We start from the raw sequence: 27,589 nt of genomic DNA, 5'->3' as shown, positions 1-27,589 counted from the left end.
ATCTGACGTGGAGCTACAGGACTTGGTGGTTTCTCTGCTGGGTTTTAGTCTTACTTTGGCCCAATCTTTCCTCAATATGCCCCCGTCCCTGTCTTTTGGAATGGGAATGTATACTATGTGCCATTGTATGTTGGAAGTACATAATTTTCTTTTTTCTTTTACTTCAGGTTATAGTTAAGAGTCTCAAAAGAGACTCTTAAAAGTCTTTTGAAAAGTGGTGGGACTGTGAAAGACTATGGGGACTTTGGAAGTTGGGCTAAATGCATCTGGCATCATGAGATGACTTTGGTCCTATGGGAACCACAGGTGGAATGTGATGGTTTGAAAGAGAGATGCCCCATAAGTTCATGTATTTAAGTATTTGGTCCCGTTTCTGGAGGAAGTATGTCACGGGGGAGGGGCCAGAATTTATGGGTTTATAAAGCCTTGCCCCACTTCCTGCGTGTGGAAGAAAATGTGTTGGCCAGCTTCCTGTCCCTGCCAGCATGCTCCTGTCACCTGACCATTGCCATGCCTTCCCATCAAGATGGACTCTGTCTGGAACAGTATGTCCAAAGAAACCCTTTCTTCCTTAAAAACTACAATAAAATGTGTGTGTTTTAATCCAGCAACTCTACTTCTAGGTGTTCTATGATTTCAAAAGTTAAAACTATTATATAGAAAAATACTCATGACTATGTTATTTGTCAAAGTGGAAAACTAAAGATAATAGAAGACTAACCAAATAAATTATGAAACCACATGATAAGAGCCATGTTATAATTTAAAGAACACATGAAACTGGAAAGACCTGCAAGGTATTGTTATATGGGGGATGAAATGATGGCTTAGTGCCTAAGAACACACACTGTTCTTGCAGAGGACCTGAGTTCAGTTCCCAGGCACATGCAGATGGCTCTCAGTTACTTACAATTCTAGCTCCAGAGGACTGCAACACCTTCTCATCTCCCTGGGCACCAGCACTCATGTGCACATTTGCTGTCACATATCCCATACACATGCACATAATTTAAAATAAAACAAATCTTTTTCATAAAAGATACAATGTGTTACATAATCGAAAACTGCATCTATAATGTTAAGTATGCAAAATATCTCTAGAAAGGCCTAGAAACAACTAGGAATAGTACTAGCCTCTGAGGGAGGGAATGGGTGGCTTGGGGAGGTGGGGGACCAAGTGAGAGCGAATGCTACTCTTCACTACAGATGTTTTCATCCCAAGGAATTCAGCTCAGGGTTCTGGAACATAGGGTAACCACACCAACTGCTCACCTCACCCTGCCAGCCAGAGAAGAAAATGGTTCCACAAAGTAAAGCCAATATGCTGGGGGTGGAGGGTACACGGAACCAAGTGTCACTCTACACTAACAGGGTGGGGAAACATCCCAGAGAAACAGCTGCTTGGTCATGCTTTGCTACAAGCACACAGGTGAAGTCGGCTAACAGTACAGGAAGGGACCAGCTGCCGGGAGATGGGGGCTGCAGTGCAATGTGGAACTGCCTCTGGGAAACGTGGGTCCACACACACGACAGTCTGGCTGTGCGCCCTTCTGAACTCCTCTTTTCACCAAAGGACAAAGTCAGAACGCTCTTCACTTGAGCCGCTTGTCAGAGCCTGGTACCCAGGCGTGAATATCATCTAGAGTGATGCTCAGTAAGATCAGAATACAGAGTGAATGCTGCGGGCAGGCCTTGGAAAAGACTAAACAATACCAAACATCTTTGTTACCTTTTCCTTGGGAACAAGAAAAATAAAGGGGTATCAGAGAAGAGGAATTTTCTGGAAAGCATGAACCCCATTTGTTCCACAGAGAATTACACTGTAGGGTAACTCATAAGAGTCCTGGTAAAAAGAAACAGTAGCCTTATAATGTCATTTTTCTGTCTCACAATTATCTAAGGAGAAAGGGTCTTTTTAATTAACCCCAGACCTTAGATTTCTAAAGAGAATCAAAGTAAAGGCAATCTTCAGCCGCTCCTGGCTGAACAAGCTGAGACCTAGTGGTCACTCAAGAACCCACACCTTGGGCCTTAGAAGGAACAAGACAGCACAGAGGGACAGAAGTGAGGTGGGACAAAGATCCACGCACAAAGAGAGGGACCAGAAGGAGCCAGCAGCCACTTACACTATGGACACCAGCTCGGTCTTGCAGACGATGTCGCTAACATGCCAGAGTGCAGTGGCAAACACAGGGCAGCCCAGAGCACAGTCCAAACAGGACCTGCCCGCCAAAGGGGGTGACAATGTGAGCAAAAGCCCATTCTGTTCTATTTATTAGCATGCCTGCTGTCCTGAACCAAATCAAGGAACTCATGCATGGCCTTTAGTGATATTTCAAAATTTTTTCTACACAGTACTGACTCCTCAAGACCATCACCAGGACAAGACACAGAGGAGATGCCATTTCCTCCACCACAATACCAACAGTGGAGGGTCATGCTCCCACACATGGGAAAGAACCTGTAGGTGGCTCACACATGGGAAGACCTGCCTCTGGCCAAGGTATAAAATTATTATTCTGGCATTTAGTTAATGGAAGGGAAATAAAAAGAAACTTGGTAAGAAAAAAACATTACCCATTTGTAATTCATATTCTGACGATGTAGAGTTGCTTGTTAGCTGTGTTTAGGGTACAGACCGATTGTGAAATTGGGACAAATAATGTGATCTGACTTGTTTTCCAGGCAAACACAAGATAATCAAACTAGTTTTCATTTAATTCTTAGTTGCACATTCTTGGCACTCTGCTCCCGACGATTTCGATAGTCATTAGGGACGAGAAGACTTACTTCACAAAAAAATGCATTAGGAAAAAAGGGTCCGTGCTAATCTCTCTCATCTTATCTGTCGCTACCTGACTCATACACAACAAACTCCGTGAAGTCTAATCAAGTCTGCAGGCACAGAATGCTTGCCTGCCGACTGCGTCTCTGCTCCCGCCATCTTTGCCTATCTTCACCGGCTCCATCTATCAAAACCCTTCCTTTTCCCACAGGCCTGTGTCAGACTCTGCCTCTCTCCTTTGATTTTCCTCCCGCTGAATTACTTACTGCCTTGTGCCTTATCAGCCTGGGAGACCTAAGTCCCAGCTCTCTGTACAGCTTCCCTTATCTGGACGACACGGAGCAGATGTGTGATTAAGTGACTAGATGAAGACAGAACATTTCTCTTCTGATGTCACAATATTAAAATAGATTTAAAAGAAAATTATTGTCCAATTTTCAGGTTATCACTCATACAAATATCTGAGTAGCATGGAATTATAAAAAGTAAATATAAAAGGGAAGCTTCTGAATCTTCAGATTTGAAATATTCAGACTAAGTGCTAAAATGTTGGCCATTTTATGGGAAGCTTCTTTTCAATTTCTAGTTTGTTTTCAGATCAATCAATAAAAAAGGTCAAGTTCCTCTGGCACTCATATTTGCACCCAAAAATGTAATCAAGGTTATTCCAATCTAGACAGAAAATGCTGCTTAATTATCACAGCTAATAGAGTCAGATTCTTTCTCTCATTAAAAGAACAAAGAAGTTAATAAGACTGATCCTAAAAGCCCACAAGCCACTCTGTGTAACTTCCTGCAGACAGTATGTTTATTCGGTCTCTGGATGAGGACGAAGGGGCGATAGATGGTACACTCAAAAGTACATCAGAGGACCTGGGCATAAGCTCAGGACACAACTCATTTTTTTCTCCTTCCTCCTCAACAAAGTGGTTGGGGGGGGGGGGTCCACCTCCAGAGGCATTTCCATCGAACCCTTTATAAAGCTTGGATCCCCTGACTTCACCTAAGAAGCCAAGTCCATTTCCTGTGCTCAGACAGCCTAGTAGTTCTGTGGCTCATAAAATTATGGCCCAACTTTTCCCTTTGTTCTAGCAAAAGACTTCCTTCGAGAAAGCAGTAATCCTTTAAAGCTTCCCAGTGCAAAGGTCTCTCCTGGCTTGTTTCCCCATCCCCATCTCCCAGAGGAAAAGCTCAGTCACATCACAAGGCATGTCTTGGTTCCAAGCTGCACCGGGGCTCAAGGCTCCTAGTGAGGAAAGAAAACTGGTCATTTGAACATCCTTTCCTGGGATCTGTCTGAAGTGTAGACAAGCAGCAAAGATGAATATTAATATGCCTTCCATCATCAAAAGCTATTGCATACCCAAAGGATGATAAATATTTTAATCAGTTTTCAGCTTGTCTGGCGGAAGTCAGTTTATTCCTCAGGGATTTTCCTAGTTCTGTGCCCAAAACCTGTCCAGTGCATGCTGCTTTCTCTGTATTTTGAAATTAACCACAACAAGGTTCAAGCTTTGCTACAGAAGTTGTTTAATTTTGACATGATTTTACTCTATTACATTTTTTTTAAGAGTAGGGAACTCTAAGACATGAGCAATGCCAGCAAATGAGACAAGGCACCTTTTTCAGCTTTTGCAACACAAAGACTCTAGGAAACTAAAGGCCTACTTCTCTCATTAAAAAAAAAAAAAAAAAAAAAATCCCTATATTTACACAAGTCATTTACCAGTGATTTCTCAATCTTCTTAGCTAGAAATGCCAAAGGCATGCAACCTGCCTGTGTGCTCTCAAACTGAAGAAGAGGAGGAAGCTGCTGCAGCTGCTGTCTGCCAGTATTGTGCTGAAGGTCTAGGTAGGGAACCAACTCCAAAACACTCCTTTTAATTAGGAGGTAATTTAGGAAACTTAATTTAGGAGGCCAGGCTTTTCCACACAGTGGGAAGGACCAGAACACTGACCTCACATCTAGTTCTTCCTTCTAAGTGTACAGCAAGCACCTACTGTGTGCCAGCCGGGGTCCCAGAGATGGGATCTTAAGTAAGCCGACAGCTTCTCTGCTGCCCAGCCCAGTGTGGAGAGGGGCATGCGGATCAGGTTGAGGCAGAAGATAAAGGAATTCCTAGTAAGGTACTAGGGGGTACACAGAGAAGGCAAGGCCCCCTGCAAAGTGAGTGACGCAGAGAAACTCTCCAAGGACAAGAAAAAACCAACAAGGAATGAAGGAAAGAGAAAAGCACAGGAAAGAAAGAGTACTCCAGAGGCAAACCAAACACGGAGACACCGGCTTCAGAAAGCCACGCAAGGAACATGGTTTCTGAGTGTCATGGGAGGTCTGGACCAGGCCGGTGAAGTGAGCTGACTTCCATGTTCAAAGACTGCCAACTGCAGATGGGTAGGTGGTAAGGCTTAAGAGAAGGCAGAAGGCTGGTTACCAGGCAATTACCATAACTATGGTGTTTAGAGAGCTGCTAGCACAGGAGACAGTGAAAGTTGGTTGGTAAGGTGATGAGTGTGTTCTGAAAAGAGCTTTCTGAGATTGGAACTCAAGCAAGAGGACACGCAAATTTAGGCTGAAGGACTGGAGAGTACTAGTTATTGGCAGTGGTAGAGGAGTCCGGGATTATAGGAATCAAGACTCGGATTTGAGATATGCTCAATTTGAAGCATTGCCACAGGGTGGCACCCATCTATCCCAACTATTACACAGGTGCCCAGGATATGATTGTCCAGTCAGAAAGTATTGATTTATTATAGGCATCAGCACATTGTCCTATTCCCATCCTTTACAAAGCTCACTGCTAACTGCATGAACAGTTTAGGGCAGTGCTTCTCAGTCTTCCTAATGCTTCACCCCCTTTAATGTGGTTCCTCCTGTTGTGACAACCCCAACCATAAAATTATTTTCACTGCTACTTTATAACTGTAATTTTGCTACTGTTATAAACTGTAATGTAAATATTTTTTTGAGGATTGAAGTTTCCAGAAGGAGTTACGACCCACAGGTTGAGAACTGCTGGTTTAAGGCATCAAATAAAATACGAATTTCTTAGTTCCCCTAAACACCTGTTAACATCTTACGAATAATTGTGGGCATTTCATAATTCTTCACCTAAACTAACAACGCTTAATTAACAAGGCTATGCACTATCAAGAAACCACCAGCTCCAAGTCCTACAATCAGAGTACATACACCTAAACACAGGTCTTACTCACTTTCAGTGCTGACCTTGTTAGTATTCTGACCTGCCCCTTGGAAACCAGCCCTTTGGAGACATGCCCAGTGTCCTCTTTAAAAAAGAGAACTGCCCCCCTCCATTCCCAGAGGTGTGCACCCTCAACCCCAAACCTCCCCCCTTTCTCTCCTCCCTCTCTCTTTCTTTCTGTCTCCCTCTCTTTCCCCATCTTTCTCTTTACTTCTCTATTATAAACGTACTTCCACGTGGATCCAGTGCCTGGGTTATGACTGACTGCCTCTGCATCTGCCCGGCATGTTTCCCTGCACGTGGGGGCTATCCCGGCCAGGGTAGCTGGGGTCCCCTGTGCACAATATCATAACAGACCTGATAACCCACTTTTTATTTGAGGGCTAATTTTGTCAATCAATCAAAAGCATATCTATTTGAGCTTTGATACACATTGAAGAAATGTTTACAAGTGAGATGGTCCCAGGCGGTCCTAGATGAGGCTCACCTCATGGCAAGGAAACACAAAGTCAATCAGAATTAAAAGTATCACTGACCAGTGACTACAGAGGTACTTTTAAGAATACAAAAAGGCAGTCTATCGCAGTCCCTTTCTGAAAAATACAGGCTCATTAGTTTTTCGATGTCAAGGAGGAAGAGAAGGATGGTGGTTATGCTACCTTTGATGGATGAAAGAGGGAACTTCATGTGTTCCCATAGTTCTCAGAGAAGCGAGGTTTTTAGCAGTTTGAGCACATTTCTCCACAGGGACACTTTTGCAAAGTATGACAAGATTCCCAGTCCCACCCCACAAGTATTTAACCCTCGGTGGGTGGGAGCACTGCAGGAAGAGCACTGTGCTCCAAATTGCTATGGGTCCCTTTGGCTCTGGGATAGAACTGGGGGGTTGGGGAGAGAACCTCAATCAAATACCTCTAAGCAAAGGTAGTTATGCTAACCTCTGGAAGGAATCACTATTTCGGATGCAATGTGTAGTCTACAAGCTCCCTCAGGACACCATTATAACCATGTTCTTCAGAAGGGAACGGTTTTAGGAGCCACTCACTAGCTAACTTGGAGGTTAAAACAGCAAAACTCTGGGTAATATTACAAATAAATGGCACAGATCTGGCAAAGGTTGCTTCCTTGTCAAGCTGTGGGCCTGTGTCTTTTTATGTATGTATGTATATATGTATGTATGTATGCATGCATGCATGTATGTATTTAGACATTACTTCATTCTCTACACTGTGACTCATCCAGGACATGGAAAAGAGTTTTTGCAATCAGGTGCATGAGAGAGTAGAGAGAACGTGAACACTACACCAAGACATCTGAAGAGGGACTGGGGGAAGATGGTGGAGTGCATATTAGCCTTTGTCTTTCCTGGGAAAATGGACTTCCTGACACACCAGACTGGCATCTGGGTTTCCGAATTCTCTTTCTCTCTCTCTCTCTCTCTCTCTCTCTCTCTCTCTCTCTCTCTCTCTCTCTCTCTCTCTCTCTCACACACACACACACACACACACACACACACACACACACACACACACGTTATAGCCTGCTTGTCAAAGTAACCCAAAATAAATTCCAGCAGCTGAGGCTACCACAGTTCCCCCAGGAAAAGTGGTAGGGCTTTCCATCCTTTATACAGATTTGAATTTCATAGTTGTTAAAACCATTTGAAACAAGAGAACTGACCTGTGTTTTTTTGTGGGAGTTTTTGTTGCTGTTTTGTTTTTTACAAATAGAATAATGTAAACATTGTGTGTATGTGTCATGCATGTGTGTACTTAATGAAGGTGAACAGAATGTGTCAAATGCTCTGGTGTGGAGGCAGCAACCGAAATCCTGGCTGACTATCCCAGGTTTCCTTTCTCCATACTAACTGGAATTATGGGAGAATGGCATGCTTTCCCTTGGCATGTCCTAGCGCCTGTCACATTTGCTCTCCATTTCAATGTTTTGAGTCTTGCTCCTGTTGTGTTTGGAACAGAGGTGGCAGCCGAGTCTTCTGAGCATCCCTGGCATGTCCTAGCACCAGGCACGTCCTAGCACCAGGCACTAGAAGGCTCTGCTCACACTGCTCACGCAAGGGTTAAGAACAGAAAGTCTACCACTGGCCGGCTCTGATGTTCCTCGAGATATTGTCACTGGATGTATCCTCAGTAGAATTCTATTCAACACCTCTGTCTTTAAGTACAAAGCTGCAGGCTGTAGCAGCTTTAAGAAACATAAGTACTCCTTTTTTCTGCACACAGTATCTGTGTGTGAAATTCTCTAAAGGGGTTTAAGTATTTACCCTGAACACTATCAGCCGCTTTCTAAATTTTTCCTTATCCAGTTGCAAAACACTTCAAAGAGAATCACAAACACAGGCTTTTGTGCTTCCCATGCACACTCTGTTTGGGAGGCTTAAGTCTGAATTCTCTTGGAATTGTAAATTTTTTTCCCCAAAAAAGGACAGGATACACACACTTAAAAAAATCATTATTAAGTTTGTAGCAACTGGGGGGGGGGGTGTTCTAAAGAGAGTCTAAAAAAATATCTATCAATAAAAACCCAAAACATGTTAGAAAGAAGTTCAATGTTAAATTGCATATAAAACCTCCTCCCTCCCTCAAGATATTTTGCTTTAGAACAATACAGCTGTGGAAAACTGGAGGTAAGGGGTAGGTGCAAAGAATCAAACTCCAGTGAATGCCTTGAGGATCACCAAATGTAAGCCAAGGACTGGAGCTTTTGTGGCTGGAAGTGACTTCCTTCTTTTTTCCCAATTTCCAAAGATAAACACAAGCCCCTAAAATACTGTGTTCCAGAATTTGAATTATTGGGTGCTGTAACTGTTTAACCTGCTTCCAATCTGTGCTTATCTTGAGCCACTCAGCAATGTCCCAGTCAAAGGAGGGAGAGGGGGGATTTAAATCTTAATTGAAAACCACCAGACATTTCATACCAGATCTTAAATTACTATAATATACTCTGCTCTTAAATTAGAAATCCTGACCCTAGGGTTGGAGAAATGGATCAGTGGTTAAGAGCTTATGGGGCTCTTGCAGAGGATCCAAGTTCAATTCCCAACACCCATGCTGGCTGGCTCACAACACCTCTAACTCCAGCTCTAGGAGACATGATGCCTCTGGCCTCCCAAGGTACCTGCATTCATGTGCACATATCCATGCATAGACAATACACATGGTTAAAAATAAATATCAAAATGAAAACAAAAATGTTGAAAAATGGGAGACAAGATTATGTTAGTACATGTAATTTAGTATTCACAGGAATACTTATGGGGAGGTAAATATACACATATATAACATGAATATATATACTATATCTAGGTGATTTCACCATTAATATGAACCCAAAATATTTATATATAATTTATCATGATATCCTTCATGTTCCCTAAAATCTTTAATTTAGAAGAAATTTTAAATTGAATTTACTTGAGTGTGATCCAAATACCATTGTATCTGATATATATTTCGGTACATAAGAAGCAGCCTTGTTCCTATGCTCACTTACAAAGAATTTTATCTACAGCTGTAGTGACAGCTTCGTTAACCTCTCCCAAAACAAATAAACAAACTGCTCTTGGGCTCACTCATTCCCTGCAACTGAGGGAGCCACAAACAGGGGACCTGTCCCTGCAGCAGCAGGCTGCCTCCAGAACTAGGTTCCCTGATGATTTATGCAGACCACAATGACAAGCAGAGAGGCATGACTCACCTCGGAATTAAACCATTATAAATAACTTGTCAGGGATGCCTGTACATTCTGAAGAACATTTCTCTCTTAAACTTTTAACAACAAGGACCTTGGTTATGTTATGAAATGAAACACCCACTCATTTTCCACATCTCTCTGCTCTCCTGAGCCAAATTTTAACATAAATGGGCAAATTAAATATAGCCTATTGCTTACCTAACATAATTATATGTTGTATTTTACACTGATTCAAAACGGATACATTAAAACAATCCAGCCTTGGCTCCCACCCACTACAGTCGGCAAAGGTTATTAAGGCCAATCACCACGCACAGCACCTGCTACTGTAGCACTGGGGACCGTTGGGACAGGAAATGGCTCAGAACACAGAGGATGAGCAGGAGCCACTTTCTCCCCCCAAAGGAAAAGCAACAACAACAGAATGCATGAAGAAATCCCCGCAGTACATAAATCATCCGCTTTTCTCAGAGTGCTTCCTCGGAACGCTCCTCTGGAATAATTCCACTGGATGGTACCAAGTGGAGGTTTTTAAGGTCAAAAGGAAATGAATAAATGTCATCAATTTAGAGGATTTCACACCCAGCATTCTTTTCAGTCTCACCGTGAATTTGATAGTGTTAAAACATTTTTATAGGTAAAATAAATGTCAGTTTTGCAAAGAGCGATACCAGCCCCTGGGAGACAAATGGCCTATCCACTGGATCTCAGGCCGCGGCATGACTTCGCTCCCTCACTGGAGACCTCAGCTTTTCATGCTCCTCTTTAGCTGGCAAGAAAAGCTTGCAGTTTCTTTCAAATGATAACTCTCCTATCCCAAAGAGTCTCCTCATAATAGGATAATCTTGGATGAGAGGTAGTGGGTTGGTTGAAAAAAAAAAAAAAACACAAACATGTGAACGGTGCTCAGTGCTGGAAGACTTCTGAGTTGAGAGCAAAGAAGCCAAGAAAGGCTTGGCCATGGTGCAAAGGATCAGGCTGCTCCGGGCCCAACGCTCTACAAACTCACAGAGTAATATTCAGGGGAGATGCGATGTTTTATCAGAATGTCATTCGAATATAAGGTTTAACATTTACATCACAAGAGCAGGCACGGAGTAAAACTGTCATCCAGGAGGGAAGAGTCAGGACACAAGTGTGCCAGAGCATGCCTGCTGGGACAGGGAGTGGGCGGCAGAGGCCAGGGGACTTTATGTACAGCTGACTAAACTTTCTAAAATATGTGGCTGGTTATGACATGTGCAGCAATTACCACTAATGGAAGAATAGCTATTTCAAAATTCATTTTCCATTCTCCTAGAGGCTTCTGGAGACTACCCCTCCCAACCACATGAGAAAAAGAACAGAAAGACAGAGAGAAATTTCAACCCTCGCCTCTTCCCTGGTACAAGGGCCATCAAAGGCTGCTTTGCTCCTAAACCAAATGAGCAAAGTAATGCATGCAGGGGCCAAGGTTGTAGGTCTTATTGTTCTCACGGAAAACGATGGAAGATATATTGTGGAACCGACAAAAATACATTGATCAAAGACATCTTTCCACAACACTCACAAGACTCTCTAACTCAAAAAACCAGAAAGATAACAAAGACTCGCTTGTCTAAAATCGTAATAATTTGGAGTAATATATTCCCTAGAAGAAAAGTTTGAACATTCAGAAATGCCCTTTCGATTAGCTTAATTCCAGAGAATCTAAATGTGCACCAAACACTGCGTGTTTGATGTGAAATTGCTGTTGAATTTGTGAACCCACAACTGATTTCCTGTGTTATGGAATCTTGGAGATTACAGTTAACTTGAAGCAACAGGGATAATTCTTGGCAGTTAATGGGACATTTATATGCATTTTCCTGAAAGGCAGCATCTTGGGACCTCCAACTGGCAGCTCAACATTGCCCCCTACTGCTTACAAGTTTAAAGACAAGCTGGAGAGGGCTCCCAGCCAGACTCCCACCAGCCGATGCCTATTTCACCCCCATGCCCAAATACCGCACTGCGCTAGGAGCAGCCAGGGACTCTTTCTAAGATTAGTCTCTGCTGTGTCTTCCAATAGCAAAAACAACTTATCATGAGTTTATTAGAAACCTTTTTTAAAGGCCCAAAGCAACGCTTCAACTTAATTTAGAGGAACCATCCCTTTTATCTTGGCCCAAACCTTCACTCTGCTGATAATGATCCAACTGTGGTATTCGGGAGAGATACTGAACCACTGATTTTTTTTATTTTTTTTTTTAATAGCAAAGCCAAAGAATGCCCCGCCAAGTGCAAAGAACCATGCTCTGGAAAATTACCCGGATTGCTACTCCTTTTAGTATATTTTTTCTGGTATGAATACAAATAAATAGAAGATACTTCCTTTAACTAATGTGCCCCTACTACCAAATGTGTGTATACACATATGGAGACACTGTCATACATCTACACTCATACCTTTTCAATGAATTAATAATGAACATCACTAGTGTGATCACAATACTAAAAATTTTACTTGGGGGGAAATATTTCTAAAATGAAAGCAATAAAAACTTTTTAAAATTATTTTACAAAATTACTGAGTTCTTTTCTTATTGTTTCTAAGTCTTAATTTATAACAATCAAATTACAATTTCTAAGTCAGGCTGATGTCTAAGAATTAGGCCTCGGCAAACAGGAGTCTAAGTGCATATGTAAAATGGGCACTATCCAAACATCTGTGCATATCCTATAAAAACGGCATTTTCTCCCAGGCTTGACCAGAGCTAGCCAGGCAGAAAGAGACTCTTCATCACCTCCAACCTGGCAATACAATGCTCAGGGCTTTGGGGAAATCTATCTTTGAGACTACTAATACATTAAAAGGGTAATAGTGTTCCATTCCCAGACACTGATCCTTGCAAAGGATCTCAGAGATGTCAGTTCTTAGAGATATGCATTCTGGTCCACATTCTTAAGCTGAGGCCTTCATATTTGTAACTTGGTGTTTTCATTATTATAAAACAGGGATTAGAGAAGATACTATGTTCACATCTTTATCAAAACAGTAATACTAAATTGGCATGCCAAGTGAACTCCTTTGGAGGTGATAGACGGGTTTCAGTGTGGGCTCTGGCTCTGGCTTCATAGGTGCATATTTATCTTTCAACCCACCAAACTATAAATCTTATGCTTGTTTAGTCTCCTGTATGTCAACCCTAGGTCCACACAGCTGTCTGAAAACATTATGTGTGGGGACTGGCGACCCCCGTGCACCCCAGATGAGCTCACTGCTCTCAGCACACTTCAGATCTGTGAAGTGGCACTCTCCAGAGGTCAGCAGGCTTTTATCGCCTTTCCTCTACATTCCAAATTCAAGTGTCTGCAGGCAGATCAGTGAGCCGACAAAAGGCAAGCAGCCTAGAGCAAGCCTTCTAGAGTTCAAATCCCAGCTCTGCCACTTACTAACTGGTGACCTTGGGAAAGTTACATAAGGCCTTTGGGCTCCTATCTCCTCATATGTAAAAGTGAGACAAAAGTCAAGCCTATCTCACAGGGTCATCGTGAACATTAAGTGACAGCAATCTTTAGCACTCATAAAAATACCATGCAAGCATTTACTGTTGTTATCATTATCCCAGTAAAGGCTTATCAAGCGGCTTCTGCCTGCCATCCAGCTGATAAAATCCATGTCCTACATACCATAAATGCCCTTCTTTTTGATCTTGATTTTACAGTCCCAAGACCTAAGGTTCCTCCCCAGATAGCCTGCCCCACCCACTCTTCTCCACATGCGTCTAACCAGACAGCACCTTCCCAACAGTCCCAGAAGTAATGACCTGAACCTGATACTGATCTGAACCATGGTGAATGTGCGGAGGTCAGAGGATGACTTGAGAGTGAGTCCATTGTCTCCTTCCATGATGTGGGTCCCGGAGATAGAACCCAGGTTGCCAGGTTTGGTGGCAACTGCTTTTACATTCTGGGCCATCTGGCCAGCCCACGATTTTTTTTCTTTTCATTTTTTAGGTCTCACTGCATCTTTTATTTTAGCTACAGTAATATGTGGTGGCATCCACATTTCTCTTTTCTGAACTGCTAGGTTATGGTGACTAAACGCATGTACTTAGCAACCTGGCAGCCTGCCCCTCCATCTCAATCATCTGCTGAGTGTCCCTGGACAAGCACTGATTTCTCTATACCTCAGATTTCACATCTATGAGTTAGGGCTCACAACACTGTCCACATCCACACCCTCTGGATAGTGGCTGCAGCATAAAAACACTGGAGACTGCTGGTATCCTGTTCTCATGCTGTGTCTCAGCTCATGTCTAGCAGAGGGCCTTCCATGAAGAATACCAGAAATGTTTCGGAAATGAGCTGAGGCTTTAGGGACAGAATTGCAGGCTGTTCCCATTACCTTACGGGACACGACCTAACACAATCACACAGACTGATAACACATACATTTGCCTGTGACAATTAGACAGCTGAAGATCTGCACAGTGCAGGACCCCAGAAAACGTGGTCAGACCTCATGCACTTACCACACTCTCCATCTTCTTCCACAGCTCCTCCAACTGAGTCATGGGTTCACACCACCAATCAGTGCACAGTTTGTTTCGATCTCCTTGGAACCAGAACTGCCTCAGCCACTCAAACTCGACCTGTGGACCAGAACAAGAAGGTGGTGGTTAGAATGTCCTTGTGATAGACGAACAAGGACAATGACTTCCCCACTTAATTCTCCTTTGGCAACTTTATAGACAGGGGGCGAGAAAGGTGAGAAAAGCCTGGCTTAACTAGTTCCCAACACACCCTGGTATCTCCAGAGCATTCTGAAAGCTAAGAAAATGGAAGTCTTAGAGCTGAGGTCCTGCTAGGATGGCAGTCCAGGCCAGGTTACATGTTTTAGGCAGATATAACAAATATTCAGATCCTGGAGTATAAGCAGCGTCCACTGTGTATGACGGAAAATCATAACCAAGCAATTAAACATGTTTAGTAAGAGCTAAGAAGACAATGACACAGACAGATATTAAGAGTATTGTGTGTCGATTTCTTAGACTGAAAAGAAAGAACTTACCCAAGGGCCAGGCAGAGTTGGTAATAATCTTAGGCACATAAGCAAACAATATATAATTAGTTATAGAGGCATTCGAGCTCCTACTCAACCATTAAGGTTCTCACTTGTTGACTCAGCAAGGGTCAATTGCAATAGGCAAACAGTAGCAAAGACAGAAGGCGCTGATTTGCGTTCTTTTCTGGGAAGCTACCAGCTGTTTGTGTTGACCACCTAGAGGCACTGCTCCTATCCACAGGATGAACACACAGCTCCCATCATCATCATCATCAGCCCTTCTTCAGGCTCAATCATGTGGTATAGGCAGAGCTCCAGCTAGAATACTAATAGCAAAAGTGGAAACCCAAGGTTGAGCCAGATGTAGCACGATTCTTAACAGGTCTTATTAATAAGAACAAACCTGGAGCCAGGTATTGGGGTGAAAACTGAAAGATCAGAGAGACAGAACAGGCTATAACTACCTCACCTCGCCAACTTCTCAGCCGATCCTGTTTCCTCAGACTGGAAGCCTCTGTGTCCTCATCCAAATGGATCTCAGTTGAACTGCTGCTCGAAAGTCTAAAAGCTTAACCAGGCTCTTGTTCCTGGTTTTCACACCTTATATACCTTTCTGCTTCCTGCCATCACTTCCTGGGATTAAAAGCATGTGTCACCATGTTTGGCTGTTTCCAGTGTGGCTTTGAACTCACAAAGATCCGGATGGATCTCTGCCTCCAGAATGCTAGGATTAAAGGCGTGTGTGCCACCATTTTCTGGCCTCTATGTCTATCTAGTGGCTGTTCTGTTCTCTGACCCCAGATAAGTTTATTAAGGTGCACAATATATTGAGGAACACAATATCACCACACCAAACATCCCACACTGCCCCATTTCTGGATTTTGGAAGAACGGGTCTCAAAACTGGAGAAACACAAGAAGAAGCCTGCAGACATGTTGCTGTCAAACTGGAGCCAACAGGGCAGGAAGTGACTATGAGGTGAGAAGATGGAAAATCAGGTCTGGAAAGAGGCACTGACTGGATGAACTCCCTCCAGAGCCCCTTTCCACTCAGGCTGACTCGGGTTTAGTTGTCTGAGGCTTGCAATGGAAACAATCTCATAACACACAGAGCAGAGTCTGGCCAGCACTGTGCAGACAAGTCAGTCTTCTATGGCTTGTCCTCCACTCCAACATCAGCTGGTATCACCAGCGCAGAACTCCATCTCGCCCCAAGGCCCTCTACTGTTGCAGAGTCCAGCACCATGCCGTGGTGTCTGCTTTGCAGAGTGATCCCGTTCCACCCACAGGGCTGGGCTCTTTCACCAACGCCTGGGACCGCGGAGGACTGCGAGTTGTTCCTCCACACCGAACTTTCAAGAAGCAAACAAAAGCGACTTGTGAGGACTAACAAAGGTGAAAACGGCCCAGGGAAGAAACTGGAGAAGACCTGGTCTAACGAAAGGTTTTCGTTTACGCTAAAGCAATGTTTGTTTGATGTGGAGAACTGATTTCAGCTAAAGCTGTTTAAACAAAACAGGAATGTGGGCCACATTAAGACAGTTGCTAAACTTTATCTGTGGCATTAAAAGACAGTGGTTGACAGAAGGTAAATCTGAGTACTTAGAAAGGAGAATGAATATGGCCACAGTTCAACTTCAGGGACGATCCAGGTTTAGCAACACATTTACCACAGGAAAAAAAGAGAGGACCTTCTAGTGGGTTTCTCACAAAACTGTTCATACTGTCAGAGCAGCCTGACAACAAAGCCTCAAGCCTGAAGTTAGGTAGAGGTGAAGTGGTTTCCGATGGCTTCTCAACCCTTGGGCCGGTTATTCCACTGAAGAGGACAAAACTTGGAAGCCTTCACCACCCTGGTACACAGGGAATAAAAAGACTATCACAAGCAACAAGCCTATCAACCTATCAGGGCACAGGAGACTGTAATTCTGTGATGGAGAGCTTGGAAGCAGGAAGTGAGCATACAGGGGGCTGTGCCATTGGACAAAAGAGCAAATGCAGAGCCCCAGCCATTCTAACAAATAAAAGCTTCTCTTCCTCCTCAGGCACCTTGGTACCTTGGCTCAGAGGGTAAGGGTGCTTGTCACCAAGGCCATCAACCTGAGTTTGAGCCCTGGAACCCACATGATGCAAGGAGTGAACTAACTCCTCTAACTTCCACATGCATGCTATAGTGTAAGCTCTTCTGATTCCAAATTAAAATTAAAAACAAAAATGTAACTTCTGTTTTTGAAGAATCAGGGTTCTGGATGTTCAGGGAGGATAGAAAACTAGAAACCGCCTCCTTATAATGGATAAATTCCCAGCATATATGACCTACCAACATTAGATCAAGACAAAACAACTTAAATCCATAAAAAGCAATGGAACTGATGAAGTAACGGAAGTGTCCCATAAAGAGAAGCCCCAGACCAGAAGAATTCACTGCCAATTCCTACTAACGTTTTAAGGAAGAGTTAACAGCAGTGCTCCTCAAACTGTTTCATAGAACAGATAAGGAAGGCAGCTACCAAACACAGTGAACAAAGCCAGCATTACCACGATCTCAAAACCAGAGAAGAACACCAACAAAGACTAGAGACCAAATTCACTGATGAACATAGACACAAAATTTCTTAACAAAATCTTTACAAATCAAATTCAAGAACAAATGAGGACAATCATATACCATGACCCATGACCAAATTGTTTCCATTCCAGGCATGCAAAGATGGTTCAACATATACAAATACAGATGTAACAAAGCAGTAAGTTATGTAAGGGCAGAAATCACAGGGCCATCCACAGATGCAGAAGAGGCCTTTGAAAAAGTCCATGTCCCTTCATAATGGAATCCCTGAATAAACTACAAATAGAAGGAACATACTTAGCATAATAAAGACTATATATCACAAACCTATAGCCAATATTACATTAAATCCTCTAAAATTAAAAATAAGATAAGGTTTTCCATACTTTCCACTTTTACTTGGTATAGTGTTTCAAATCTTAACTAGAGAAATAGGCAAGCGAAAGAAAGAAAAGGAATACAAATAGAAAAAAAAGTAAAATGATCTCTATTTATGGATAACATGATCCTAAATTTGAGGGGCCATGAAGACAACTTAGAAAACTCTTCCACCTGGTAACTGCTTTCTGCCTCACAAAAGGATGTAAAACCAACACAGAAATACACAGTCCTGTACACCTCTAACTTGCCAAGAAAGAAATAAGGAGGAAAGCTCCATTCATAATTTAACTTCCCTCCTCATCAAAGGGGTATAAAATGTCTACAATGAAAGAAGACATTGATGAAAGAAACTGAAACACTAGAAGATGGAAAGACCCCAATATTCATGGATTGGCAGGATATTGTGAAAATAGTTATATTACAAAATGTTATCTACAAATTCAATACAATTCCCATAAAAAGTCAAATGACATTGTGCACAGAACTAGCAAAGAATTCTAAAATTCATGTAGAAGCACATAATACCCCCAGAAGCCAAGAGCAATCCTGAACAGACTAAGCAATGCTGAAAGTATCACAACACATAATCTAAAGTATACTACAAAGCCATAGTAACAAAAACAGCACAGCAAGGCCATGAAAACAGACCAATGGAACCTCACAGAGTACCCAGAAATAAACCCATGTGACTGGGACATCTGATCTCTTACAAGATGTCAAGAAGATACTTTGGAAAAATGACATCTTCTTCAATAACGGTGCTGGGAACACTGAATAAACACATGCAAAAGAAAGAAACAAGATTTACAACTTTCCCCATAGACAAAAATCAGTTCAAAATTGATCAAAGACCTTAATATAAGACTCGAAACTCTGAAATTGCTAAGAAAGACAAAACACTTCAGAAAATAGAGATAGGCAAGAACTTTCTGGAAAAGACCTCAATAGCACAGAAAATAGCCCCAAGCATTATCAATGAGATTAAATGAAATTAAAAAGCTCTTGCACAGGGACAGAAACAAACATCAAAATGAAGAGATAACCCACAAAACAAGAAAATAATGTTAGCAAAATACACACCCAACAGGGCATTACTTCCTAGACTCCAAAGGACTTCCAAAAACGAATCATCACAAAACCAAATCATCAAGCGAATAAATTGAATAAAGTGAACAGATAGTTCTAAGCGAAGAAATACGAGTGGCCAATAAATACTTCCAATATCCTTAGCCATTAGCAAAATGCAAATTACAGCCATCTTGAAATTCCATCCCACTCCAGTGTCAAGACAATCGATGACAACACATGCTGGTGAGGATGTGGGAAAATCAGAACCCTATTCATTGTTGGGAGGAGTATAAATGGCTGCAGTCATTACGGAATGAATATGGAGGCCCCTCAAAAAACAAAACCACAACTACCATAGGATGCAGGTTAAAAGACTCTGAGTCAGCCGGGCGGTGGTGGCGCACACCTTTAATCCCAGTACTCGGGAGGCAGAGCCAGGCGGATCTCTGTGAGTTCGAGGCCAGCCTGGTCTCCAAAGCGAGTTCCAGGAAAGGTGCAAAGCTACACAGAGAAACCCTGTCTCGAAAAACCAAAAAAAAAAAAAGTCTCTGAGTCAGCACCCCGTGGAGATAGCTGCATATCTATGTTTAATGCCACACTATTCACAACAGCAAAAATCTAGACAGTCTAGACATCCATCAACAGTAGAATAGATTTACAAAATGTGGTGTACATACTCAGTGGAAATTTACTCAGCTGTGAAAAAGACTGCAATCATGGCATTTTCAGGAAAATAATGGAACTAGAAAATCATTATGTTAAGCAAAAGAAGCCAGACAAAAATATAGCACAATTTAGATAAAAATGTATATGTTTATCTATGCAAGCGTACATGCATACATACATGACTGGAAATGGAAGAGACAATGAGACTGTGAGAACTGTAAGGGAAAGCATGAAACAGGAGAGGACATTGGGCTATGTGTGATGTAAGGGCAGGGACTGTTTGGGAAGACAGGGGAACAGAACAAGGCAGGAAGAACAGTGTCGGTCAGCAACTAACTGAACAAGAACGAAGTGTACTAATATAGACATATGTAATGTCATAATGAAAGCCTTTATTCTGTATGCTAACTAAAAACAATCAATGGTAAGAAGGAGGCTACAGAGGCAGAGGAGAAGGTGGTGGTGGTGGTGGTGGTGGTGGTGGTGGTGGTGGTGGTGGTGGTGGTGATAGAAAAATGGCTCTAAGGGTACTTAATGGTACTACACTTCTTAGCTAAGGAAGGTGATTAACAAGGCCAGCCTGGACTACACAGCTAGACTCTGAGTCTAACTGGAGGTGGGGGTGGGAAGGAATAAAGGAAGTGGGAGGAGATGGGGGGTGGGAGAGTCGGGGGAGAGAAACAACAAAGTATAACTGTGTTTGAAAAATTCCATAACGAAACCTAAGTCTCTGTAAAGTAATAAAAATAAACATAAAAATAAAATACAATAAAGATTTTAAAAAAGCCTAACACTACTTCCTCTTCCACCAGTAAAAACGGTTTTGAAAATACAAATTAATGAAAGAATTCGAGTTCTGAAGTCAGTGTGAAGTGGACTGTGCCACAGGAGAGCTATGCCAGCTGGGAAGCAGGGATGATCACGTAACAACCATACAGGTTTGTGCTGAGGTTTCAGTACCTTAGATTGGGTCATATTCTTGCCTGAGATGAAGAATATTAGCTAGGGAGGACCACAAGCCCCAGAACTTACTGTCTCTCAGCATCCCACAGGCCTAGAGAGCTCACTGAGCAGAAAGGGTTTTCCATCCCTGCTGGCTTGCACCCTACCCCTCCCATGCCAGTCAAGAAGCCCAGCACGGAGGCTCACTCCAGGCAGAGGCTTTCTGGTAGGCTGAAGAGGTGTCAACAGGACGCCACATTTTTATGGACACCAGGTCCAGGGTGTGTGCATTTTAATCAACGCTATGACCTGACCTTTTCCTTCAGTGTTGGGGATGAGAGATCACAGAATTTTAATCAAACGGCTACAGCTACACAGACACACATGAAACCATTCCAGAGCAGCTCAGGAGAGGAGCAGGAACAGAAGAAGAAGAGAAGAAACTCCAACATGAGACTATCCACTGTGTCCCTTCCAGGAGAAACTTGCTAGAAGATTGTTAGGTTTACACTGCAATGGTTTGAAGAAAGAAATGGATAATTTAATAACAAAGAGGGGAATTCTGCTTATAAATGAATTTAAATCTTTGCTCTGTACCTTAAAATGGGGGTATCAACAAGCTGCTGCCTTCTTATGACTGAAGTTCCCATGTTGCCTTGCTAGAAAACAAGGCATTCCTAAACCCAGATGGCTTCCAAGTATTCAAGGTGCTTTGTTATAATGAGTCCAGCAAAGGCACATGGCCTTGAAGGAAGAGGAAAACAAACAAGAAACTAGATAACTACTAGGAATACAGTGCAGGGTGAGCAACTCAACACCCAGTCCAGGCCTGCCTGCATGATAACAGAACAGCTAATGATGGGCTGACACACCAACTTAACCTTCAAGTTAAGATGACTTTGGAGAACGAGAGAGGAGGAGGTGGTCATGATAGGCACAAGGGATATTTATTTATAAGACCTTTTATCCATTCACCCCTCCCTGACACAATGTCAAAGCAATCAGCCAGTTTCTGTGGCAGATGGATTCTGATGACAGTATTGTGCTGTGTGGTTTTACAGTTTCCCTGTCCACTGAGATAACAAAACACCACAGCCGTGTAAGACCAGAAAAGACTGAAATGAAATAGCACACATACACGATAAAGTCAGCTCCCAGTTTGCTGACCAGATCTGAAAGTCACGAAGTCTTTCAGAAGAGTAAGTGAATACCTGGATTAGAGATTCTGCACTAAGATGGAGAACGAGACTATTCCCAGGTATAACTCAGTGAGGTCATCAGGTCCAGAAACATGCCGTTTCAAGCACTTCTAGCTATAAGCAACACCTTACTAGGCACAGTGAAGGAAGGAAACCCGGCCCTGGGTTCAGCTGAAGCATGAGACAGTCATTATTCTCTGAAAGACAGTCTTTTTGCCTTTGGTTCTGAGAATTCTGATGCAGTTTCCTGAAGTATAGAACAATTCACAAGAGACAGAAAACCTTTTTAAATCTATTACAAGATATCTCATGTCTATGGGTAAAGAGACTGTTTCTCATTGGCTCAGACATCTTCAACGTCTCTCTATTTCCCTCATAGTAAAAAGAAAGCCTGATGAGCATAGGAGGGCCTCTCAGGATCCATACATTTGCTAACACTGTCCCTGTGACCCCACCTCCTACGACTGGTAACCTCATACCCTCCCTCCCTCACATGGCTGCTGAACTGTCCCATGAACACCGAGCATGCTCTGCCCAGGGGTCTGTGCAGAGGCTCCTTCTGCTTGAAATGCCCCCCACCCACCATGGCTCACCCCCTTCCCTTCTTTCCAGTGGAGATGCACGTTCTCTGGTTCTTGCCATCTCCTTGTTCCGTTCTGTTTTCGGTAGCATTAGCAACGTCAGCACACCATATACTTTACCCGTGTTTTGTGTCTCATCTCCCTCCTCCACACACTAGAACGCCCGGTTCTTTACCAGTATACCCTAATGCACCCAGAAGAGGGCCTGGCGCGAGCTCAGTGATCGTCACTTGACAGCAACGTGTCACAGGTCAGGTTTTCCACCAGTTCTCGTCACATCATGAGAAAGTCTGAGATGGCTGACCCATTTCAACCATTCTCTACCACCTGTTAATCTTACCTTCTCCCTCATGTCTTTATCTGAGTTATAATTCACCCACAATAAAATCCATTCATTTGAAGTATAAAAGTCAACATTGTTTTTTAACTTAGGAAGTTGCATGCCCATTATCACAAATCTCCATAGCATGACGCAAGGGCGCAGGCTTAGCGTCTTCTCTCTATGAGACTGCTCTGGTCTTCATTGAATATGGTTATCTACTTTACATCTACTTTTGACTAATTATAGAGGATGCCACTTAATAGCACAATGTTTCTTTTTCAAAAAGTCATCTATGCAAAAAAAAAAAAAGTTGAAAAAAGCTAAGCAGTTACTATCTAAAGTTCGGAGGTGTAGAAATCGAGAGTGTTGACGAAACATAATCTTAGGATGATGTGCACTGGCCTCACGACGCAGACCCACTGAACTCACAGACTGCAGAACACAGCTACTCTCACACATTTAAGCCAAAGCATTACCACTTACTGCTAGGTGGGCAACCATTCTCCTTAAGTCCCTTTATTTCTGCCTGTCTTCAAGGAAGCCACTGACTGCCCCGTGCTGCAGGGCTGTGTGTATTGGGAAGACCCATGGGGTGGGGGATGGGTAAAGCCCGTATCTTCCTGCAGAAGTTAGGGCAAAGCTACTCATAGACTTGGAAGCTGTTTCCGAGCCATTAGAAAAGTCAGTTCCCTTGTCTCAAGGTTCTAGTTATATAACGTAACCCCTTCTGGTGCCATGCTACCTGCCCATTGTGTGTTTCCTGTAGAAAGCATCTCACAGAAAGCAATGGTCTGAATGTGTGTGCCCTTCCCACCCCAATTCTTATGGTGAAATCCTAACCATCACAGAGTGACAGCTCACTTTGGAAGGTACCTGATCCCGAGGGCGGCTCTTATGAACGGACTCAATGTAGATAAAAGGAGATCCAATGAGGCTTTGTCCCTCCACCGTGCAAAGACTCAGTGAGAACATACCATCTATGAACCGGAAGCAGGCCCTCACCAGACACCCAGACTGCCAATGCCTTGCTCTTGAGCTTCCCAGTCCAGACTAAGGACAAATTCCTGCAGTTTAGAAGCAATGTGGCTGCCATATTTTGTTACCACTAACATGCTAGGCTCAGATTGCTGTGACTGTTTGTGTAACCTGCCCTCCCCTCTGACTCAGATCTCTGTGTTAGACCCTCATGAAGCTGTGAGCAGGGGTGAGTCCTAACCTGCCCTCCCCTCTGACTCAGATCTCTGTGTTAGACCCTCATGAAGCTGTGAGCAGGGGTGAGTCCTAACTTGCCCTCTCCTCTGACTCAGATCTCCTCTGTTAGACCCTTATGAAGCTGTGAGCAGGGGTGAGTCCTAACCTGCCCTCCCCTCTGACTCAGATCTCCTGTGTTAGACCCTCATGAAGCTACGAGCAGGGGTGAGTCCCATACCTATCAACTTCTTGGCCACCCTCACCTCATTATGGATGTCTTCTCCTTGTTTCAAAACTGCAGGTTCCAAGGACTTCAGAGAGACGTCGCCGTTGTCCGAGTCATTAAGGACATTCTGCAGTGCCAACTGGCAGCGTTGTAGAATATAATCCAGGGTGCCCGCGGAGCACTGCCAAGACAGAAGCGCAGCGAGACAGTGAGCGACTGCAAGCTCGCCATGCACGGCTCCTGCTCACAGTTCTGTGTCCTCACCCACCATCCTCACAGCACATGTACATGAGAACTACAGTAGTGCCCTGCTCTCGATTCTGTGTAGCCAGTCAGGCCTCACTAGGTCCCACAGGCTGTGGGCTGTCTTCATTATGTGGGCCTCCTCCCTCTAAATAAACATGCACCCTGAGGTGTGTGTGTATATTTATACACACATACACACACACACACACACACACACACACACATTATATACATACATATGAGGTGCATGTATATACATATATACATATATATAAATATGGATGTTTGCATGTGTATTCTTCATATACTGCAGCATCTTAAACTAACTCTTAAATGTAGAAGAAATGTAATAAACAATTATTATTCTGAGAATAACCAGTTAGCAAAAATGTCAAAGAGAGTGGGGTTTTTTTCTCACGTCATGAATGTATTAATGGGGGACAATGGTAGCCAGGCTGGAGAATCTGGTACAAAGCACACAGACTAGAATGGCAATAATGTGTGTACAGGGGGCTGGGTGACATTTTAAATTCAAGCTAAAGAATTCCCTCCCTTTTCTACATATAGGAGAAAGCTGCAGTCCTTCCTATGGAGGTTGTAGAAAGACTATGGGGCTTGGGCTGCAAAGCACACACACTCAAGGCAAGGCTGACACCTCGTTGTCAGTGGGGACAGAGCCTGCTAGTTCACCCCCTCTAGACCTGTGGAAATGTGACAGAGGTCAGATGGACACCCTCCTATGGAGGAGCCTATGCTGGAAAACAAGGATAGAGATGGAGTATGAATTCAGTTATTCTGATGATGAAATGATCTCTTAGAATGCATATATAATTCCTCCTTTGGATATCTGAGGAACATGTGTCCTTAAAATACTTCTTTTAATATTTATCATTTAAAGCAAGCACGTGGAAAAGCCCTTGCAAGCAAGTCTTGTGGTATAGAAACCACCACTGCCTCTTTACACAACGTGGTGTAGATGAGCTTGGAACACACTAAGTTTTTGTGTCCACAACAGAAGCTTGGCTAGTATGTATTTTAACATGGTGACCCCAGGGTGCAGAGCACATGAGGGTAGGCAGCGCTGAAGAAGAGGGGTGACCCCTGCTCACAGAGTGCCCTGGCACCTACTTCTACGTGGCAATCACCAAGAAGGCATTCTGTGTTCACTTTTGCTTCCGAAGTGTGGAGAGAGGCCAAGCAAGTGCATGCCCACTTACTGCGTCTAAGAACTGGAACAAGCTACACTCCCCTTCAGTGTGGAGCCAGCTGATGACCTGAGCCTGCCCAAGCCTACCTTTATTTATGGCCATGAAAAGAGAAGCGCAGGACTTGGTCTTCCTGACTTTACATATAATTGGTATAGAGAACTTAGGAGTGGGCCTGCAGTTTTTGAGGTTTTACTCCTGTTTTTGGTCACAGCTTTATCAAAATTTAACTCATATTATGAAGTTCAACTAATCAAAGCAACAATTTGGCATTTTTTATTTTAATTTTTTTTGTTTGTTTTTTAGTAAATTTAGACTTGTACTACCATTGCTACAATTAACTCCAGGATAATTCTGTTACTCCACATGAAACCCTTGTGCTCTAATGTCATTTCCACCAGCACCAACCTGCTTTATGCTGGACGGGGACGATGCTGAAGTCTCTCTCTCTCTCTCTCTCTCTCTCTCTCTCTCTCTCTCTCTCTCTCTCTCACACACACACACACACACACACACACACACACACACACACACACACACACCCCTGCCTGCCTGTCCTGGACCTTTCCGGTCATTATAATCATTGGCCGTGTGTGGTCTTTTGTGTCTGCTTTTTACACCAGTATGTCTCTATGGTTCATCCCTGTTGCAGCATGCATCAGTATTCCAACCTTGTTTATTGTCAAACAGTAGTCAGTTCTGTGCATATGTGATGAGCATCTGTGCTGCGTCCAGTTTTAGGCTACTATGGGCATTCATGTACAAGTTTTCATTTCTCTTGGCCATATACCCAGGTACAGGATTGTTATGCCATAGAGTGCCAGCAGCTTTCTGAAGTGCCAGACTACACCAAAGTCACTGCAGAATACAGTGCACTCCTTCCAGCAGTACATACCAGCTCTTGTCCCTGCACAGCCTTGCCAACATTTCTTACCTTCATCCAACTCTGGCCATCCTCGTGTGTGTGAACGGTATCTACCTGTAGTTACTGGCCATCCTCTGATGACTAATGCTGACACACATTTGTTTGTTTCTTTGTTTCTTTGTCTTGCTTTCAGTACTGGGGAAAGAACCCAGGGCTCCCTACAGGAGAAGCGGGTGTTTTTACCACCGAACTACACTCCAGCTAGCTTGTGCATTTTCATGTGTTCTTAGCTATTTTTATATTATACCTTCACTGGCCTTGTCTATTTGCCTCATTCACCTTTTTAAACAAAATCATTTCTCTTTTGAATTATTGACTTTTAAAGATTCTTTTTTATCTTCTAATTATAGATGCTTATTAGATACATGGCTTGTTAATATTTTCTTCCACTCTATTTTTACTTTGTTGACAGTTCACTTTGAAGTACAAGGAATTTTTAACTTGGTGACTAAGTTCAAGTTCTCTATTTCTTCCTTGAGGTATTTATGCTTTAGCTGTCATATCTAAAAATCCAATGCCTACGTCAAGGTAAGAATCTCTTGTTGGTAGGCAATTATCAGTAAGGTTTCTGAAACAAAACAAAAGGCATAGGAAGGGAAGGCTAAGATACGTGTGTCTGTGTCTTAGACTGACACATTTCACTGAAATGGTAACATAAACTTGCTAACATTTGGTGATCTCTAGGAAGCAGAACTAGTTTAGTTGAGGAAAGGAGAGAGCACATGTAATTTTATACACTTTTTAAATTTTGAACTGGCTGATTAACGATTTAAAAATAATTACATATAAAGTTTAAATTTATAGAAAACACTGCTGAATCTCAAGAACATTCTAGAAATAAAACTAAAATCAAATAAATAAAAAGACACAATAGGAGTAGTTCTGGTTATACACAACCAACTTCTCCACATGCAACACTCCCTCCCATTAAAATCAAGGAATATCAGAGTACCATTTCCACAAGACAATCTGCTTCCTACTAGTGTAACAGCTGGTGTAACAGCCAGTCATTTAGGGGATGGAGCAGAGGCAAGTCATAGAACACAAGTTTGTCTGGAGGTGAGGCAGTTCTGGAAATCGGAAGGGATTTCTTTTCTCTCTTCTATTGAGAGAAACAAAGCACACTTCAGTGTTTGAGAAGGAAACCTTTACCTTCTTTGATCATTGGAAACAATAACAAAGGATGAAATGAAACATTTAAAATAAGATACAAGCATGCTGTCAGCTGAACCTATGCCTAGTTTTGAGTCTCTGCCTGTGCATCAACAGAAGCATGAACTGGTTTCCACTACCCACATAGAGGGATTCAAAATGACCGCTCCCAGTGTTGCTAACTGAGT

General features: G+C 42.9%; 1 protein-coding gene across 2 annotated transcripts in view; it reads right to left on the bottom strand.

Moving 5' to 3' along the window:
- Fto (FTO alpha-ketoglutarate dependent dioxygenase) overlaps positions 1-27,589 on the bottom strand; it is a 362,821-nt gene that overhangs the window by 173,523 nt on the left and 161,709 nt on the right. For both annotated transcript variants that reach the window (XM_059264553.1, XM_059264552.1), the window contains exons 6-7: positions 23,911-24,054; positions 14,196-14,315 (exon numbers count right to left, since the gene is read on the bottom strand). In XM_059264553.1, coding sequence (XP_059120536.1) covers positions 14,196-14,315; positions 23,911-24,054 — 264 coding nt within the window. The remainder of the gene's footprint in view (positions 1-14,195; positions 14,316-23,910; positions 24,055-27,589) is intronic.

The sequence above is a fragment of the Peromyscus eremicus genome, chromosome 5 (genome assembly GCF_949786415.1).
Source record: "Peromyscus eremicus chromosome 5, PerEre_H2_v1, whole genome shotgun sequence".
NCBI lineage: Eukaryota > Metazoa > Chordata > Mammalia > Rodentia > Cricetidae > Peromyscus > Peromyscus eremicus.
This window is presented reverse-complemented; position numbering and strand designations above follow the sequence as displayed.